This window comes from Rhinolophus hipposideros (genome assembly GCF_964194185.1).
Source record: "Rhinolophus hipposideros genome assembly, chromosome: 7".
NCBI lineage: Eukaryota > Metazoa > Chordata > Mammalia > Chiroptera > Rhinolophidae > Rhinolophus > Rhinolophus hipposideros.
Window position 1 is genome coordinate 66,471,786 of NC_138053.1, and position 20,502 is coordinate 66,492,287.

At 38.3% G+C, this 20,502-nt stretch overlaps 2 protein-coding genes across 4 annotated transcripts in view; one reads left to right on the forward strand and one right to left on the reverse strand.

Moving 5' to 3' along the window:
- Positions 1-566: 566 nt before the first annotated feature.
- CDC20B (cell division cycle 20B) overlaps positions 567-20,502 on the forward strand; it is a gene marked incomplete at both ends in the record, with an annotated part of 41,176 nt that continues 21,240 nt past the window's right edge. Inside the window, 2 exons of the mRNA XM_081053832.1 lie at positions 567-629; positions 903-965. Of these exons, the coding sequence (XP_080909958.1) occupies positions 567-629; positions 903-965 (126 nt within the window). The remainder of the gene's footprint in view (positions 630-902; positions 966-20,502) is intronic.
- Positions 7,627-12,094, reverse strand: GPX8 (glutathione peroxidase 8 (putative)). Of its 3 annotated transcripts, none has more exons than XM_081053834.1 (3): positions 11,856-12,094; positions 10,874-11,125; positions 7,627-8,163 (listed from the first exon to the last, which is right to left on the reverse strand). In XM_081053834.1, the coding sequence occupies exons 1-3, from the start codon at positions 11,875-11,877 to the stop codon at positions 8,000-8,002; spliced, it is 438 nt and encodes a 145-aa protein (XP_080909960.1). In that variant the 5' UTR covers positions 11,878-12,094; the 3' UTR covers positions 7,627-7,999. The 3 variants fall into 3 exon arrangements, with proteins under 3 accessions (XP_080909960.1, XP_080909959.1, XP_080909961.1); XM_081053833.1 differs by having other exon boundaries at positions 10,874-11,135; positions 11,703-12,094; XM_081053835.1 differs by lacking the exon at positions 10,874-11,125 and having other exon boundaries at positions 11,703-12,094.

The following is a 20,502-nucleotide window of genomic DNA, read 5'->3' on the forward strand; positions in this document are numbered from 1 at the left end:
GCACACCTCCGATCCCTCCATGGCAGGATGGGGTGGGAGAAAAGAGAAGTGAGAGCCGAGGAAAAGGGATCAGGACCCGTTCTCACGAAAAGCTTTTGTTTCTGAACAGGGAAAGAAGGTGAACTTTCAGAAACCGCTTCTTCGCCCGCCAAGCCCTCGTCCCCCGCGGCTGGGACAGCGCTCGGCGCCTGGCCCAGCCCCGGCCCGCCACCGCTCGCGGCAAAGCTTGGCGCTCCGGCGCGCGCCTCCGGGGACAAAGAGCAGGCGGCGCGGGGCGGGAGGCGTGCGCTGGGGGAATCCCTCCCGGGCTCTGACGTCACCGAAGCGCTAGCAAATGAGAAGCCAGAGACAGGGATTCCCGCTCTGGCTGCCGCCCCGCCGGCTTTTTAAACCGTACCCTGGGGATGCACTCTGGGAGCCGTGGGAGGAGTGGGGGAAATGGAGGTTGGGGGTGAACGATGATGGTCCTGGGGGACGAGACTCTAGAGGTTTGACGATTAGGCGTCAAGACTGGTTTAGGCTTGGGGGTTACACCAGAGACGGTCCAAGAGAGGCCAAAACTCCCGATGGAGTGGAAGCTGGAGCTCACCGCACCTCGGAGGGTCCGGACAGAAGAAGAGATGCTGTGGGTAAGGCCCTTTGGATCCCTAGCCCCAACTTCCTCTGAGGGCATCTCGTGGAAGGCGCCGTTTGTAATACCTTTTTTAGGACCAAAAGGTAGTACAAAACTCTAAACCCTGATCTTAATTTTAAATTGCGTTGGGTAAGTTAATTATATTCTGGAGGTTGCTTCAAAAGAGTGACTGTGGTTTGACAAGATGAGGATTTAGAAACATTTCACATCTAACATTATGATTTTCCTAAGTAGTTTCTCTCTTTACATGTTATTTATATTTTCAAAGGAGAACATCATGCAGGTGCTCGCCAAAGGCATGAAGCAGACGAGAGGTCAAGGTTCTCCCAAGGTGAGTGTCCAGTGCTTACATTAGGTCTGTCTTCAATATGACCTTGAACAAACTGATTCTTGCTAAAGAAGATATTTATTGGAAGTCTGGCGGTATGAAAATATGAAAAAATTAAAAATCAATCTCATATTATCACTAATTATATACCTAAAATAATTCTGTAAGAAACTGAAGATCCCTGACAAATACTGGTAGTTATTTGTATCTGAATGGTACTTTGTATTGTTTGCGTCAAAGGCAAAGGATGAAGCTTGGCTGTGTCAGGTAGGCAACATGTTGCTAGCTGGCTGTTATAATTTAATTTTAACAGTTGTTATAGTTGCATTCCCCTCTGTTGCATTCATAAACGTGCCCCCAAGGAAATAGAAGTGGTGCCATCTTGTGGGCAATGAGAAGTGGCATAATCCACACTTTTAGGTTAGTAAAGTAGTAATTTAAAAGTCGACCCAATGTAGACTTTTTCTCCTTGAAAGTCCACACCGAAAGGACTTTAGCTTCTCTTGTAATCAGTGTAAAAGTGAAACAAATCCAAGTGATTTTTTTTCTTGTTTTTTTTTTCCACATAAACCGCTCTCACCTGCTTTAAATCTTTCATTATCACCATTCACCTTGCTTCTCTCTAGGCTGGTAGTTCACATTCCTTTAATCTTTACTCACACATTATAGTTTCAAAACCATCACCGTTTTTAGATTTTTCTATAACATTTTCTGTATTTAAGTGGTGACACAATAAATTGAACACATAACTGCACTTTAGAATGCAGTTCTATCCTTTACAGTGGGAGTAAACAAATGACATTTAAGTCCTTAAATTTCCTAAATATTTAAATGTTGATTCCTTCCCCCAAAACATAACTGAAGATTTGTCTTATATCCAGCTTACGTATTACCATGACTCCTAGGTATTTTACTGCTTAATACAGACAACTGGTCTTTTGGTCAGTAAATAGAAATAATTGGGAAAGCTATAGTTAAATATAACTTTGTTAATTCACTTGTACTGCAATAACATGTTTTCATATCCAAGCTTTTAATTTGGAAAACCTAAGTGTAAGTATTCTGAAAGATTTTCTTTTTAAGTTTTTGACCAAAGAAAATATTGGTTTTTATTTCTTAATCCAGCGGTGGGAGATTTTATTTCTTATAATAGTTTTGGAGGAAAAAGTTTTGTTTTTAAGTTGTCTTTAATGTAACTATTAAGATTAAAGTTCTGCCACTGTGTTTCATATTACAAATTTAGCCTCAGTGATTTCATGGGCCATGAAAAGCAGAAGTGACCTGAGTCAGGTAGGCAGTGTATTGTTAGCTGGCTGCTTTGAGTCAATTCAGCAGCCACAACTATCCTGCCACTTGCTTCTGGATAAATTCTTCCTGTTAACGAAGTGCACTGGTTACCTGTATGTGATGGGTTGGCAGTGTACTGTTAGCTGGTTGAATATGTGAATGACATCAGCTAACATGCAACTGCTATCTTATTGCATATACAATGAACATCAGAGTATAATTAAATCTGTAAGTAATATATGTGTGTGCATGTGTACTTTTAGCTATGAACCAGAATACTCATTACCGTAATACTTGTTGTTGCTATTCAGTTACTCACTTATAATACAATAGACACCTTTAAAATGGTAAAGAAACTACTCTAGTTATTTAAACAATTTCCAGGTAATATTTTGGAGTCTATCATTCTTGTAGACAGTATTAGTGTCTTTGTGACATTATATGTTCATTATTTAATATAAAATTTAGGATATAATAACAACCTGGATGGAAAGCCTAAAATTTTTCCCAAATTTTCAACCAAGTTATTAGTATTCTTTCTGGATGATCAGTTTCTCAATATGGCATTAGAGTAGGTTTCTGTAATGATGGTATGTGCAGCTGAAGAGAGAATTGAGATGACTTTCCACATGAGTCAGCCAAAGATATTCACTTGAAATAGCAAGAAATTGGGGATTTCGGGGTGGGATGGGGGGAAGGGGTTGAACTGTTTGGAGGATTTGCCTCAATTTTTCACTTCATATTTTGTAAAGTCACAGACCTGTAACATATTTGGAAGAGACCATGAAATTTAGCTTGTGAAGTGGGAAGAACTGACTATACAATATGATTTTGAATATTTTTCTCATTCCCTTGGAGGCCATTTTGACCCATGGAGCACTATTAGGTGTGTGCTGTGTGGGGACAAAACTCCAAAAAGCAGTTTCCAGGCTCTCAGCCTCACATAGAAAGGTGCTGGCTCGGGTAGTAAATGGCCATCAACTGTGATCAGATGCCAGCAGCTGTGGCTAGTTGGCCGTCAGCTGTAACCCGTAAGCCATTGACCACTAATATAACAGCTGTGGCTATGCTAGTAGAGAGGGAATGGGGGCTAGCAAGAAGATGGTGGCTGGCAAGCGCGGACTGCTGTTAGGCAGATTATGTAGATCCTGCTTCCTGTGTCTCCAGCCCAGACGCCAGCGAGAATATATTGGTTTGACTTCCCTACCTATGGCTCCGTGGGTGTTCCTTTTTGGCCTTACCGTGTCCTGCGTTCTTGGGCGGGGAGTGGGAGCTGAGACCCTGCATGACAAATGGCGCAGGGAGCAGGGTCCCCCGCACGACAGCTGTGTCCCAGACATACAGTGAGGACATTTGCAGCAAGTTGATGGAACTGACTTTGGTGGTTTGCTCAATTAGTTACACATGAAGCGAGATTTGAGACATATCTTACCCTCTGTACTGTTTTGGATTATAAGTTATTGGTAAAATAATTTTTATTCTTACCTCATTTAAATTTAAACATGTCTAGAACCATGGTTTAAATAGACACCTGTAATTTGATTCTAATGCATTTTGCTATTCTAAAATCTCACCCTCTTTTTGTTGTTGCTCAATATCATTCCATTTGCAGGATTTTTGTGTTTAAGTATCCCTTCCATGTAAATATTGTTTTCATCTTGTTTTTTTTTTTAAGATTAAATTTCAACATGTTATTTTTCATAGAAAGTCACTAACCTGTTGATAAAAATAAAACCTACTAAATTGGGAAGGCTTGGCCTTTGTGTTTTAATTTTGGTATACTAAAAAGCAAGACATAAAACGCCGACATTTATACTCAATAAACAGAATACATACTTAAAACTGTTTTACAGTTTCATATTGTTGAGATGATGAGAAAGGAAGGATAGAATGAAAGGAAATAAAGATACATTAAGGAGAGCAATGGGTAAGGAGGAAAATGAATATATAAATTTGAAATGAAAATGTTTTCATAGGTGTGAGAGTGAAAGAGATGGAGCCACACTTCGGACCTCAAAGGAAAAGCAGAGGGAAAGGAGGTTGAAAAAGAGGAGGAGGGAGGCTGTACTGGTGGGGAAGTATTTTCTCCCACGTGTTTTCTCTTGGGGCAACCGCCTTGCTGTTCTCTGATGCTGGGGATGTGACTGCTTCTCATCACTGCCCTCTGGAGGGCTTCCTAATTCCTTCCCGCTCTTTATCCCCCCACCTGAGAGAATGCTTCCTTCTGTAAGGTTTGGCCTTAACAGTTCAGCCACCATAAAAGAAAGGAAAGAGCGGAGAGGAGTGTGGTGTGTTAGTTTATAGGTATAACAGTTATTAGAATTTTATTCCAAGGGAAAGATGAAATCAAGCTGAGGGATAAATATGAACAGAGTGTCTCCATATTAGCTCCATTCAAACATGTCAATTTTCTTTCAAAGGAACACCATGAAAGAATGGGTGATATTTTGTACAGGGACTGTGCGACACTTTTTAGCTCATGCAAGGCAATCTTTTGAAACAGTATGTTTAAAGAAAATAAACACAGAGAAATACAGTTTTTTTCTTCTTAGGCTTTGTCTACATTTCTTTTTCTTTTATTGTAGTGTTTTTCTACTTGAGAGTAACTGCACACAATCTAGATGTGGTCATTAGATGTTTCTGTGGTTATATAGTACACTATTAGCAGCTTTGCAAAATTCAGTAACTGAATACACTGCCACATGTTTTATAACCTGTCAAAATAACATATTTATAATAAAAATAAAGAGTATATATATATATATGTTGTTGCTGTAAATTTATCTCTTTGGAGAGCCCAATAATACTCTGATAAGTCTGATTTTTAAGAATTTTGGTGTGCTGGAGCCAGCTCATACTGGTTTGTGAAAACTGATGGTTAAATTTTCAGAAATTTTGCCAGCCAGTTACTAAACCACTGTTAGGTTGGCCATGAGGGAGCATTTGCACCATGGAAATTGGCAAATGCTGCAAATTAGGGCTCCTTCTCCAGAGAGTTGGTTGTTAAACCTTTACGAGCCTCCACTATATATATGCTGCAATTATTAAGACTCATATATATGTACATATACACATACTATGGATACACTATAATTAATTAAGCATTTTCAAAGATGAAAGCTCATAAAGGATTAACTTGTTTCAAGGCATGCTTCAGGCAAATTCATATTTATTCCAATTTCCAACACTATTGTTACATCTCCTATGAGATGGTGACCAGGCGTTAGTGTGAAGTACTCCTCTACCTCCCAAAGAAAACAAACCAAAACAAGTTTCAAAGCAGTGAATGACTGACCAAAATCAAATGCATTTGATTTTATCCCTTTTCTGTGTCATGAAGACAACAGCTGAATACCCTTTTATGTGATGCCTGCTATTTTCCTGTTATACTCCTCCGTTTAGGCAGCCTGCAGCACTCTCTGCTCAGGCTTTTTGATGCTGATAGGGAAGATATTGTGCTCCATTCAAGAAAGATACAATTTTTTCTCAGTTTGCCTTGAGGTATTCATGTAAGACATTTGATTTATGTGGAGCAGTACATTGGCAAATGGCTCCACCCTCTTGTGGAACATAGAGCCTAATTGTTACAGAACCCACCCACAATGGACACCTGTATGGCACACTGTCAAATCCTTATCTGCCTTCCCTGCATATCCAAAGGACAAAGGGAGAGAATCAAGCACTGACTGTGGTAAAGACTGCAGGTTGAATAAAGCAACCAGGAGTAGAAGTATACATGTGAAAAACCCGCTTTACCTGGCTTTGGTGAGAACCAGTGACTTTGGGCAGAATGAACATCTGAATTGCATTCATCAGGACTGTCTGGTCACCCCCCCAGAGCAGCTCCATAACCTCTGTCTGGCAGTGGGGAGTCTATGCAGCCTGTGTGCTGCTGGCTTACACACTTCTGCTCACACAGCTAATGTGAGCACATAACCCCACCCTCCCTCCAGCAGTCCTGTACCACTCTTATGACCTCATGGGAGTTGTAAATCGACAGTGTATGGCAAGAATGCTCTGGAAGCAACATTTGGAAGAGTTGCCCCGAACCGTTTTTTTTGTTTTGTTTTTTTTTTGCTTAGTGGCTCAGAATTCCAATAGCCTCTTGGGGCAAAATTGTAAAGGACCGATAGATTTGTTAGATGGCTTCTATTTTCTCAACAACAATCTAGGTTAGTACTGATTCCTTTCTTGATCACGTAAAACAGCTTGGTAAGCATGTTCATTGACTTTGAAAGTTGGAAGGTGCTTTGTGTTCAGTTTGATTGCCCTCATTTACAGGTGGGGAAATCAAAAACTTGTCCTACTAATCGTGAGAGGTAGAAGCAGGTTTGCTGACACGCCAACCTGGTATTCTTAAGACTATCCCTGTAAATCTCTTGACCTTTGAGGGAAACTACACCTCTACTCCCACCAAATATCTTACTAAATACATTCAGAGCCAGGTGGTTGGATATATACTTTGAAGAAGAAGGTGTCCCAGGAAATATTTTTGGTTTAAGAACTTTAAACACTTAGGCAGAACTATATACTAAGGTGGCATTACTGATGTCACCATAAAAAAGCATCTTCACTTTCATTCATCAGGTCAGATTTTGGGAACCAACTCACAGCTATTTAGATTGGATCTTCCTTCTTAGCTGAATTTTTCATGACTGTATTTTTACACCCCCTTCCCGGTTTTCCTATTTAATTTTTACGAAATGAATATATATTTCATTGGCAACAATTAACCTATACCAACTTGGTAGGTTGCTTTGTTTGCCAATGATAAGGTTAACAAAACATAAAGGTCATGACTTTGGGAGAAAAAGTTTGTTGTGACTCTATCAAAATTTTCAGTGATTGCTAATGTTTAGGACTTGTGCAATTGCAGTTGCTCCCTTTTTTACATTAAGTGTTTGACTGTTTGGAGTTGATTCTTATTATGTGAGCCATCAGAATGATGTAGCATTGAATTCTTTCCAAATGGCTAATCTAATCTGAATACGAGCAACCAGAATTAACCTATAAGGAATCTAATTACATGATCATACACTCTTGGCCTTTTTCTTATGCTTGGGATTTTCTCTCAGAAATAAAGACGGACTCAACCGTTAATAATCTATGGAATTTGAGTTGCTTCTGGAAAATAATAAAGAAATATTAAAAATGATGAAGGCTTTTTCAAATGTTATGATAGTGTAATTTATAAATGATTATTTGGCCAGATGTAGTAAAACATATTATGAACCTCTACTTAAAACACTCAAAATCCTGTACATGAAACAAAACATATACAAATTTGAATCTATGTATATATATTTCACATTTTTCAATGTTTACTTTGTGTTTTATTACATAAAAATAGCCATTTATAATTAGTTACTCCAGAAATTTCAGTCACACAAAAAGTCTTGAAATCAAATAATTGTCTAGTATGTTGGCATTTCTATTAATTATAATCCTAGAAAATGTCAAGTTGAACAATAGGGTTTTGAAGCACATTGGTAACTGTATTTTCTGAATTCTTTAGTGTGGTCAAATAAAGTGTTTTATATATTTCATTTTGATTCTTTGGGTACCCTTTATTTTTGCTTTCGGTAACATCTCTGTTGTGGGGACATTCATTACCACTCACTAGCAAAATAACAACAACAAAAAGTTCTTCAGTGTCACATTTAATTGTCAGAGTATTTAAAACGAGACTAAACCCTCATGGAGACATTTCTGTATTTTGACTGTTGCATTAGAAAGGCTCAATGGCATTTTCATAGATCCTCTCTTTTTTTAATGATCATTTGTCTAATCAGATCTGCTATATCAGGCCTGATGACTTCAATGGGTTCCTCTGGCCTCCAGGATTTCACAACGTGACCCTCAGGGTTGACCAGATACTTCCAAAAATTCCACCTTGGTTCCTTCTTTGAAGAATCTAAAATATCAGAATATATTTTCATGAGCATAATTTTATTCTTTGTCAAGATTTTCAATTCTGTTTGAATCTTTATAAGTGACAACTTTAGAATCAAGTTCTAGGATTGTCACAATGTCAAAAGGAAAACAAAAAGCAAAACATCCAAACAAAGCAAAACTCAAGATTTGATTAAACAGATTTCTACATACTTGGTGACTTCACTGATGATTCTACTGATCTAGAATCATGAAATGAAATACAGTGGTTTATTTCAGATTTGTTGACCTAAACAAAAAATTTACCTTGTCATTAGCTTAAAACTTTCAGTTTCCTAACATTTTCTTACTAGATAAAATGAGGTTCTAAAGGTCCTTGGTAATGGGAATCTATAGATTACTTTTCATATTAAATGTGTCTGTTTTTAATATCATTATGTATTACATAGCTGAAAATAGTAAGAAATTCTAAATAGTCATTATTTTGAGAAATTATGACATCCTTTTGTTATGTTTTAATTTATTTAAGAAATGTAGATTTCCCCCATTTATATCATCCTGGATTTATGTGCATTATTATTGACTAACATGAGAAAACAACATAAATAAAATGTATCAAGTGACTACTATATGTCTAGTAATATATGCTCAGTGCTTAAAGTGGATCCTGTCGTGTAATCTTTACAGCAACCCTGTGAGGTGGGTATTATTATCCCCATTTTGCAGATGAGAAAAATGGAGGCCTAGACTTGAGGTCACATGGCTAGTGAGTGGTAGAGCCTGGCCTGATAACTAGATCTTCCTATCCCAGAGCTTGTACTCTTAACCTCTGGTCTCTATTACCTTCAGAAGGGGCATGGCAAAGCAAGCAGATTTTAGGAAGAGAAAGAATAAAAAGAATAAATTCTTTTCCATACATGAGGGGATTCGGGAGTATGTGGGACACACAAGCAGAGGAGGCCGCTGAATATATGGCTTTAGAGCTTAGGAGAGAGCTCCCTTAGGCAAAAGAGATAGACTAAGAAGAGCCCAAGTGGGTTTTTGGCAGAATCTTGAGGATCAACAGAATTAAGGGTGGATAGAAAAGAGGAAACTGCAAAGGAGAAAGAGAAGGGGCCAGAGTGGAAGTTACTGGTACCATGACCCACCAGGAAAGTCACGGAGCAAAGAAGCCAGACACAGTGATCTAAGAAAGAAATGGAGACAGGGAAGCAGAAGAAACAAGTGTTAACTATTCTTTCAAAAAGGGATGAAGTAGGTAAAAGGAATACACTGTCTAGAGTTTTTAAAGGTGGGGAATACTTTGCTTTATGTTGGGAAAACAACCAATGAGGGAGCATAAGTTAAAAATAATAAATAAAATGTAGCCTAATATTTACCTTGCCAAGCATTTAAATTGGTTTTTTCATTATTAGAAGTATTGAGGACTAAGTTTCAGCCCCCACTTCCCTCCCCACCCAGATACCCTGAACAACAGGCATGCCTGTACAGAGCGGACCTCTTTGTGATCACATGATCAGTTACTTTTACTTCATTTTGGCTAGTCCTAAAAGATCTCATTGCAATTTGGCCATCATCTCACAGTCTTTGTCTCTGGAGCTCCATCTAAAATCACTGTTATCTTTTGAATACATGGGGTAAGTGGAGTTTCAGAACGCTTTTTAAAGGTAACGGGGAAGAACCTAGGGGCTATTGCGCCTGAGTATTTGGCTGCTATAATTAAGGAATGATTGGGGCCTGTACTCTGGTCTTTCTTTCCTCAGTGAACCCCAGGACATCATTAACTAGCTTGTTGGATTGGAAGCTTGATTGCCTGACTGAGGTCATAGTTTTATCAAAACTCAAACAATCTACAGTGAAAACAGGACTGAGGATATCATCTGCATAAGTTAGATGAGAGGACATTAGCCGAATGTCCCTAAGTGTCTGGCACAGTGTAAGCGGTGCACAAGTACTTTCCTTTTATTATTAACACAATCTGCCAAACAATCTTAGGTGGTAGGTATTATTGATAATCTCATTTTACAAATGAGTAAACAGGCACAGAAAAGTTATGTGCCTAAAACCACACAGCAAAAGCAAGGGAGCAGGAGTCTGAAGGCAGGTAGACCGGGACCAAAGTCTATGCTCTTAGTCACTAAACCTCACTTCCTTTATGATAACTGACCCTGGAAAATCTTTAAATTGCTAGCCTAATTGTAGAAATAGCCTAACACTACCTTCCTCCAAAAAAATTTATTATATTCTGTTTTAAATTTTAGCAAAAATCTGGTAAACTGAGTATTCATCCTTGAGCATAATATCTCAGATAAGGCAACATAAAATGAACCATAAAGATATGTTTAACTAAGAATACTCAGCAATATTCATGAGAGATGTACAGCTTTTATAATGGGGAGGGATAGTTCCTCAAATCAAATGCTAGTTAAGGAAGAGGAAAATTGAGATATATTGTGAAAATAGCCATGACCACTTCAAGTAAATTCTTCAGAAAAAAATGATCAAAAGGAATAAAATACAGTGGAACAGATTTATTTTTGCCATCCAAGGAGTTAAAACTTGATTTCAGGGATGCGTAACTTCTAGAAAGTTTGAAAGGATGAAATTCTGGCTCTTTGATAGTCTTATAAAACTTTCCCACTAAAACATTTCAAATAGGAAAGTATGGTCCTCATATATTTTAAAAATGAAAAGCAAAAACATTAAATTGGTGAGGCAAGATAGATATTTACCAACAAGAAATCTAAATGCAGGTTCTGCTTCAGGTCCTAGAATCTTAATCTTGTGGAAGATGGGGAATGTTACTCCGTAGTTATTTCTTGCAAAAGATACTATTTCCTTGCTTGGGCGGGGCTCCGATTCTCCAAACTGATTGCACGGAAAAGCCAAGACGCTGAAGTGGAATGGTCCAAACTCTTTGTGCAGTTCCTGCAGTGCTAAGTAATTTCTGTCTGTGAGTTGGCAGTCACTAGCCACGTTTACAACTAGTGTAACCTCCCGGAAAAAGAAAAAAAAATCCAACCGGAAAGTGAAGCAAATAAAAGATTAAAAAAAAAAAAATTCTGCAAGCAGTTAAAATCCTAAACCATTTTTGGGGAAATACAACCTTTGATAGATGGTTATTTCATATTTTTAGACATACCCAATTTTATTGAAAATTATAACCTGGATTCTGAAAGATCACAATCATTAAAAAAGCATCAGGTACGCATGACAGTTTATTTTAAAATAAAAAAATATTATTGATAGAGTGCTTTTTAATGTTGTTAGATTATAGAATTAGTACTTTTACTAATGTCTCCATTTTCACATTACTAAGAATTTTCTAAGCTTAATGTATTAATTCAGCATATAAATAAAAACATTTTCAAGAAAATGGTTAAGATAATTAGTTTATCAATTAGAAGTATATAAACTGAGGACTCTGATGGCTAAAGTGATATACTAATAACATTATTATTAACTTATGACCATTCAACAACAAAAATTGATTCCATTAAGAGAATAAACAGAGAATGTGGACAAGCAAAAAATAAATAAAAATGAGAAGAAGCAACTTACTTTGCCTTTAAATTTTTCCAGAGAAACCGGTCTCCCTTTTGCATCTTTCACTTCAAAAGTATAAAAGCTGTTGATTTTAGGTTTTAGGAATTTTAGTTGTAGAAGAAATAGCATTACTGTACATAGAACCATAGACAGCAAAACTGCAAATACCTTTGCTTTGGGCCCTGAACATCTTAAAGGGTAAGCTGTAAGAGGCTCCATTTTGGATGATTCTAGAGGGAAGTCTCAGCACGCTGGAATTCAAGGAGGAGCTGAAACTTGAAACCGGCTCAGTTTAACGGAAAACCAGAAAGGACAGACTAGCTTCTTTCCCTGTTAAGGAAGAGAAAGACCTGTCTCAGACGGCGAAAGGAGTGAAATTCCTGAACAAAGTAAAGAGCGCTAAAGAATCTCAATATATTTATGATGTCAATTGCAATTTTCGTTAGAAAAATGAGGTAATTTTTGGTAACGCTTTGACATCCTCCCAACAAAGAAATAATTTCACCAGAAGATGGTGCCCTTGTAACTTGAAAGCTGTGAAGTGCTCCCAGTAATGGGTTGAATGTGGAGGATTGGTACACAATACCCAGAAACAGTTCAGAGTGTAGATTAAATGTGATCTATTAATATGATGTGTGACCTGAAGGACTTGAATATTACATGTATGGGTTTTAAACATGCTGTATGAGTTCAAGAACTTTATAGTGGAAAGGTCGGTGAAATACTGAAAAGGCTACTCTAACCTAATCTAGCTAAGGCAATGCCAGGTGAACGTAGTAAAAATAAATAGATTAAAAGCAATGATGGCTTTAAAAACCCTCCTTTATCATAAAGGAAATTATAGTCCGGTGTTTTTGAAATTTTTGATCATGACCCACAGTAAGAAATGAACTTTACAGTCTAACAGACACATGTAACTGTAACGACGCATGTAACCAGAAGTTTCACTAAATAATACTTACCCTTTGAACAGCGATGCACTTCTGTCAATTGTATTTTTAAAACACCTGGTTTTGACCTGTAGAAATGATTTAATGATCCCAAATGGGCTACAACCTATAGACGGAAAAATACAAACACTATAATAAAGCAGCAATTTAACAAATAAGATAATTCTTCCAAAAAGGCAAAATAATCCGTGTTCTCCACCCCGCGCCCCGCCCTTTCTGCCTGAACTCAGCTCTACCTGGGTGCATCATCTAGTTGCTCTATTTTTTTAGTCTTTATTTTTCCTCTGGCTGTTGCCTCCTACAGGAGGCCTAACTTTATGGTTGAAAATTTTAGGGATAGGTGTGGAGATGGAATCGCATAAACTGAAATCCATGATTCCTTTAGTCACCTTGGAATCTGCCAATTTAAGACACACTGCAAGTTTTGAATGAAGGTGTTTGTTCCATTTGGGCCTGACTGTTGGTGTTGCAGTGTTTCCAGAAAGTGCTAGGAAAATACATAGAACGATGTAAGAAGCTTGTGGGAGTGCCCCTCCCATCACTAATAGATCTTTGGAGCTTTAGAAGGTATGCTAAGGATATGCCAGGTCTGCTTCCGGCCCCTGCTTCTGTGGGGCATGTGTTTGTGGGTAGTGGAGCAAAGCCAACAGCTTAGGCACGTAAAATCTGTCAGAGACCAATAACTCACTTCTACTCTTGTGGCCTGATAAGAATGGATAGAATAGAAAAGTATTCTCTTGTAAACCTAATTTCTAGCAAAAACCAAAATGTACAGGAAATATGTTGTATCACTTATTAACTGTGATAATTTCACTTTGGTGTTCTCTGGCTGAGTTATGGAAAGAGTCAAAGTTCCTATGTTTACGTTAAATTCTGGGGCCTTGCTCCTCCAAGTGGGGTCTTCAGGTTGGCAGCACTGCCATCACCTGGGTGCTGTGGGGACAAAACCCCAAAAAACAGTTTCCAGGCTCTCGGCCTCCCAATAGAAAGGTGCTGGCTCGGGTAGTAAATGGCCATCAACTGTGATCAGATGGCCAGCAGCTGTGGCTAGTTGGCCGTCAGCTGTAACCCGTAAGCCATTGGCCACTAATATAACTGCTGTGGCTACGCTAGCAGGAATGGAATGGGGGCTAGCAAGAAGATGGTGGCTGGCAAGCGCAGACTGCTGTTAGGCAGATAATGTAGATCCTGCTTCCTGTGTCTCCAGCCCAGCCGCCAGAGAGAATATATTGGTTTTACTCCCCTACTTATGGCTCTGTGGGTGTTCCTTTTTGGCCTTACCGTGTCCTGCGTTCTTGGGTGGGGAGTAGGAGCTGAGACCCTGCACGACAAATGGCGCAGCGAGCAGGGTCCCCTGCGTGACAGTGCTTATGAGAAATGCAACATCTCATGCCTCACTCAGACTTCCTGAATCATAATTTGCATTATTACAAGATTCCCTAATGCCAACTGCACATTTAAGTTTGAGAAACTTTAGACCTCAATCTTTTTTTTTCGGTTTTCAGAGCAACAAGCCTCTTTGGTTTTCCTTTGTCTTTCATGGTGGATGTGTCTCATGTCTCTCTGTTTACGCTAGAATGTTAACTAGCTCCTCAGGCTGTTCAAGCACATGGCTCAGGAACTTGAGTTTTAAAGTTAACTTATAGAACGCCTGCTGTAATTTGAACCATGTGAACCAATCACATTATAACTGTGCTTTGAGGGAGGGGACAGAAGGGTTACCTCTGGGAGGGAGTTGACTCACCATCCCCCAGGCAGGGCCCCATAGGGTGATATTATTTTGATAAAATCGTTATAGTTTCTAGCCCATTGTTTTGTAAGTATGGAAACTTCCACTAAGTGATCCAGAGGTTGGCCTCTGAGAAGGCCAAAATTATGCTGTATAAACTTGCAAGAAATTGCTGTATAAGCCAGCACGTCAATTTTTACAACCAGAAATCAAACAATTGTGTGGGCCTGATGTTTCATGTTGGTTTGACCAGAAAATTCACTCTGTATGAAAACTGCTTTGAAAGCTTAAGTAAATGTCTTGTCAAGGATTAAATCAGAGCCCATTTGTTAACTTTATGATTCTTAAGGCTAAAAAGCCTGGTATATAAATATATCTATTTATGATATATAAATATCCATACAAGCCTATTAACCTAACATTCAAAACAACAATTTGGGGAACTCCAGCTCTGGACATTGGTGAACACAAATAGATTTTGGCTCTTAAATGTATCTTCTTTTTTTCATTTGACAGTCTTTCTCTGTACAGATTTTAATAATATCATCTCTCAGCTTTGTGGGGCATGTGTCATCATTGCTTCCATGTTCTGTCTTTACAAAACCATTGTCAGATTACAAATATATTAGCATTGCAAATTTCTTGACATAGGGGGTACCATGCTGGAAAAATCACCAGCACTCTTTCGAAAGATCAAGGAAAGCTTCCTAAAGGAGGGGAAGAGATGATGAGGCTGAAGGTCAAGGTTAAGGGAGGTTACTGGGTCAAGAATGGGGTAAAGCAGTTGGCTCAGTTGATCAATCAACTCAGGCACTGTAGAGGGTATAAATAAAGTATAAGTGATAGAGCCAGCTTCATATAAGTTTGAAATCAATTTTGGAGACAATGAAACAATTAGGGAACAATTATAAGGTGGCAAATAACTGAGTGCTAAATAAATGACTTATGTTTCTACGGAGCTTTATAACATATATATATATAATATGTATAAAATATATAATAAATGACATGTATGTAGAGAGCTTTATACTTCACATAATTCATTTACATATTACAAAAATATACATATATATTAAAGGGGATCATGTGTAGTACAAAGCTCTCTACAGACATAACGCAATAATTCTTTGAAATAGGAAGAAGTTAATAACTCACCCAAGATCACAGAACTAGTAAGTGGAACAACCAAAACTAGAGTTTAGGAGTTTCAACTTCATAACCAAAATGTTTTCAACTACATTAAACCATCTTGTAATAGATAAAGTATGTTTACTTAGAATACATAGGTGAAATTGCTACCATGTCTAGTAAAGGGGTTTTATTAATTAGGAGACATTTAGTTTTATAAGAAACCACTGGAAGGGTCAGAAGAGGAGAGGGAGTGGAGAACAATAATACAAAAGGTTGGCCATGTGCACTGAAGTTACCTGGAAGGGGTCGCAGGAAGGCTGCAGAGCAACAAGTCAAGCTGAGAGACGACAGTGTCTTCATGAAGGCCACCGTGGTCAAGGCCATGCCAGGGAAAGGAGACACACTAAAGATGCGCTGCAGCCCCCAGGGGGCAGGCATTGGCAACGGAGAATTAAATCTCCTGAACTGTCTGCCTGAAAATCATCTTGACAGTTTTGCTTGGGTTGTATTGACAACGAGGATGAGGAAGCACTGAAGGTTCAAAACTGAGATGAACATTTTGTCTTCAATTTGAAATAGTATTGAGACACATTCAAAATGTCTTGTGGGCAGAAGGCTGCTGCCTTGGGATGGTGGTAGTGGGGCAGATGGGAGGGGCAGAGATTCAGAGGCTCAGGGAGGGGGATTGGGAAGACATGCCTGAGAGCTAATGGGCCATCTTTGTTACTTTGGTCTCGGCCACAGGGTTCCAGATAGACCTTGGTATCACCAGCATGTCATTCCTGGAATGTCCAGGTTTTTCCCACCCACTGAATATTTGTGTATCAGATTATTTATCACTAGATATGTATGTGTTTCTAGTTTCCCAATTGTTTCATTTTGTTACTTCCTGACCTTATTTTGTAACCTCTCTAGGTTTCTATTTATTTTTTGGCCCTGGTGCCCTGAATTCCTCCTGAGTTAGTGTCAATATGATGTGAACTCTCAAGGGAAACAAGTCAAACTGATGTGCTGGGAGCATCGAGTCATTCATCCTTTTTCCCTTCTTTGTCTTATTTTTCTTATCTTCCTCTTCCTCTCTATTAATAAATACTTGAGTCATTTAAAACTATGCGACAGGCATTTCCTCAGCAGGAGATAGGTCCTGGAACAAAAGTTTAAAAACATTGAAGATGAAATAGCACAATCCATAGCAGTATTTCCTAAGCTGTAGTCATTTGTACACCATCTCTGTGATTTTTGCCATATCTGCATACTATCTGTTATTTTCTTAACATTTTTTTTGTCCAAATTGACTCATTTATTTTACTCAAGTTGATTTTTAGAAGGGAAAACCTTACATTAACATTGAAAATTTTAAACATTTACAAATGCATAATAGATACATACTATTAAAAAATGTTTATCTGTACCACGATAAACTATATGTCTGTAGCAGGGACTGACTGAAAACTGGATTTTATATTCAAAATGTTATGGAAAATTGTGCTCAAATGTTTTGAAAGTTCTTTGTATTGAATAAAATTTGCCTCTTCATTTATTGGTTCTAGTTTTGTCATAGGGAGCAATAAAAGTAAGTTTTCTTTTTTCATAAATTGCCTTCCTTTAAATATTTGAAGACAGTTCCTTTTGGGTCTTCTTTTCTGTAGACTAAATACCCCAGCTGCCCATACTCCCTTCATGTATTGCTCCATTACTGTGTTTTCCTGACCTCTTGTCATTGCAGTCCCTTTCCTTTAAATAAACTCAGGTTTTGAATCCTGTCCATCTCTTTCTTAAAGAATGGTTCTGAGGCTGGACACAGTTCTACAGGTAGGTTTTGAGCAGTGCAGAGACAATGGGGTTTCACTTGCTCTTGTTTTGGACACTATTTTTTCCTTAATGATACCTAGAATCGTTCTGCTTTTAAAAAAAGTAATTGCATTATACTGTTGACTCATATTCTAGTGGTGGTTGTCTAAAACTGCCAGTCCTTCTCTTCTGTGTGGAGTCCAATCACCCTCTGCTTTCCTCTAAGACATGTGATTGCATTTAGGGCCTATCTAGACAATCCAGGATAATCTTCCCATCTCAAGATCCTTAATCACTGCGAAGCCCTTTTGTCATATAATGTAACATTCACAGGTTCCAGGGATTACGATCTGGATATCTTAGTGGACCATTATTGTATTAGTCAGGAGTCTCTAGAGAAACAGAACCAATAGGAGACCATATATATATATATGTGACTCAAGAGGTTACGGAGGCCAAGAAGTCCCACTATCTGCTATCTGCAAGTTGGAGAACCAGGAATACTGGTGGTATAATTCAGGGTCTAAAGGCCTGAGAACCACGGGGCCCCTGGTTTAAGTCATGGAGTCTGGAGGCCTAAGAACTAGGAGCTTCGATATCCAAGGGAGGAAAAGATGGATAGTCCAGTTCAAGAAGACGGAGGGTTTGCCCTTTGTGTTTCATTTGAGCCCCCAGTGGATTGGATGATATCTAATGTTTGTCCACATTGGTGAGGGCAAATCTCTTTACTCAGCCTACTGAATCAAATGCCAAAGATTCCAGAAACATATTCATAAACCCACCCAGAAATAATGTTTTATCAGCTTTCTGAGCATCTGTTAGCCTGGTCAAGTTGATAAATAAAATTAACCATCATAATTATTTAGCCTACCACAGGCTGCCTAACCCAGTTTAGAATTGGGAGGAGGGAACGGTAGAGACAACTTCCTGAAGGAGTTGGTGGCTGATCCAGCTGTAAAGATGGGCTATAAGTTACCCTGGCAGAGAATTGTGGAAAAGTATCTCAGATGGGGAAATGGAATGGAGAGAGTGACAGTAGATGAGCCAGAGAAACATGGACCTGCCAAAGCGGTGTGAGATTGTCAATGTGAAATTTCTTGATCATTTTTCTTAGCCGACACATATCATTGAATTCTTCTTTATTTTCCTTCTTTTAAACTCAGGATTATTTTGTTTTCAATTATATTTAAATTTGGGACTCCAAGGAAAACTGAGCAAATGTGTCTATCATATTTGTTGCAAATTAAAGATGTTACCAAACATGGTAGCTCTTCCCTTTCTTGCTCCCTGAAGGGTGAGGGCTGCTTGGCTCGTATTGCAGAGGTTTCAGACAGAGCCCACAGCCTCACTGTGGCCCACAGACATGTTCTGCTTAATCCTACAGTGAAACTTTAAAAAGTGGGGAAACTGATGTGAAAAGTCTAAATTTTAACTTCTGTTAAAATATGGGACAACATGCCCCTCTGACTGTTTTCTTGCAGAGGCTTAAACATGAGCCTTCCCCTCCAGATAGATCCCCACCGCCCACTCTTTCTCTGTCTGGGGCTCAATCTCCCTAGCTAAGAGCTGGCAGGGTGGTTTTCCTTGGATGAGAGAAATCAAAAAGTGGGAGGATGAATGTATACGTGGACCACGTTTCTCACTCTAGGCTTGCTTCTCTGGTCACCTTCCCTACTGTTCGTTCCCTTGTCTAGGCTTCTAAGTTTGAAGTGCTTAATTTACGTAATCAGGGTTCTGTCTTTCCCTTTTCCAGCTTTCCCCTTTCTACTCAAAAATCAAGAACAAGGTTAAAACAATTTGCAAAAAAGGAGACCCAAAACAACACTGTTTACAATAACTGATGCCTCAGGTTCCTGACCTCTCTCTTTCTGGGGAAGCTGTCCTCCTCCATGAAGTTTCTGGAGGAAACCACAGAGTAGCAATGATGAGAGAGAGCTCTCCTTTCCAGATGGAGTGACTGCAGGAGGAATGGGTGATCATGTTCACACACTTATTAAAACAAAACAAAACAAAACAAAACAAAACAAAACAAAACAAAACAAAACAAAACACCCCAATACTATAGATAAGAAATGGGACCATATTGAAATACTCGTATATTACATTTTCACTTGGCAATATATTGTGAGCATTTTCATGTTTTGTTGAATATTATCCTATGTTATCATTTTCTTTTTAGATATTGTTGAGGTAAAATTCACAGAATACAAAATTAACCGTTTTAAAGTGAACAATTCAGTGGCATTAAATAGATTCACAATATTGTGCAAGCACCACCTTTATGTAGTTCATCATCCCCAAAGAAAGCTTTGTCCCTTTTAGCAGTTGCTCTCCTTTTCCTCCTTCCTCAGCCCCTGGCAACCAGCAATCTGTGTTCTATATCTATGGATTTACCTGTTCCAAATATTTCATATAATGGAATCATACAATATGGATTTTTTTGTGTTTAGGTTTTCCTTAATATAAAGTTTTCGACGTTTATCCACATTATATCATGTTATCATTCCTTTTCATAGCTTAGAAACATTCCATTATATAATATATAATGAGGAAATATATAATATACAATATATAATATATAACGTAATACATATGTATATACCATTAAATGGAATGGAATATATACCATTGCACACCTATATTATTTATAATTTATTTATCCATTTATCTGTTGATGGACATTTGTCTTATTTCCACCTTCTGGCTATTGTGAATAGTGCTACTATGAACATCAGTGTACCTTTATTTTTTGAATGTGTTTTCATTTCTCTTGGGTATATACCTAGGAGTGGAATTGCTTGATCATGTGGTAATTCTGAGTTTAAATTTTTGAGGAATTGCCAAACTGTTTTCCACAGCAGTTGCACCATTTTACATTCCCATTAACTATGTACAAAGGTTCCAATTCCCCCACATTCTCACCAACACTTGTTATTTATTAATAAGATAAAAGCCATCTGAGAGGGGGGAGTGGTACTTGTGGTTTTGATTTTCATTTTCCTAATGGCTATCATCATTTCTAATGGTTGCAGAGTATTCTTTTTATAGATATTGTGTAATTTATGTAGTTAATTCTCCATTTGAAAACTTTGAGTACCTCCATCTTTTTGCCTCTATAAATAAATATACTGCAGTAACACTGTCATGTTCTCAGTGGAGAGCAAGGACTGTGCAGTCAGACAGATGAGGTTAGAGTATATCACTCCATTTACTC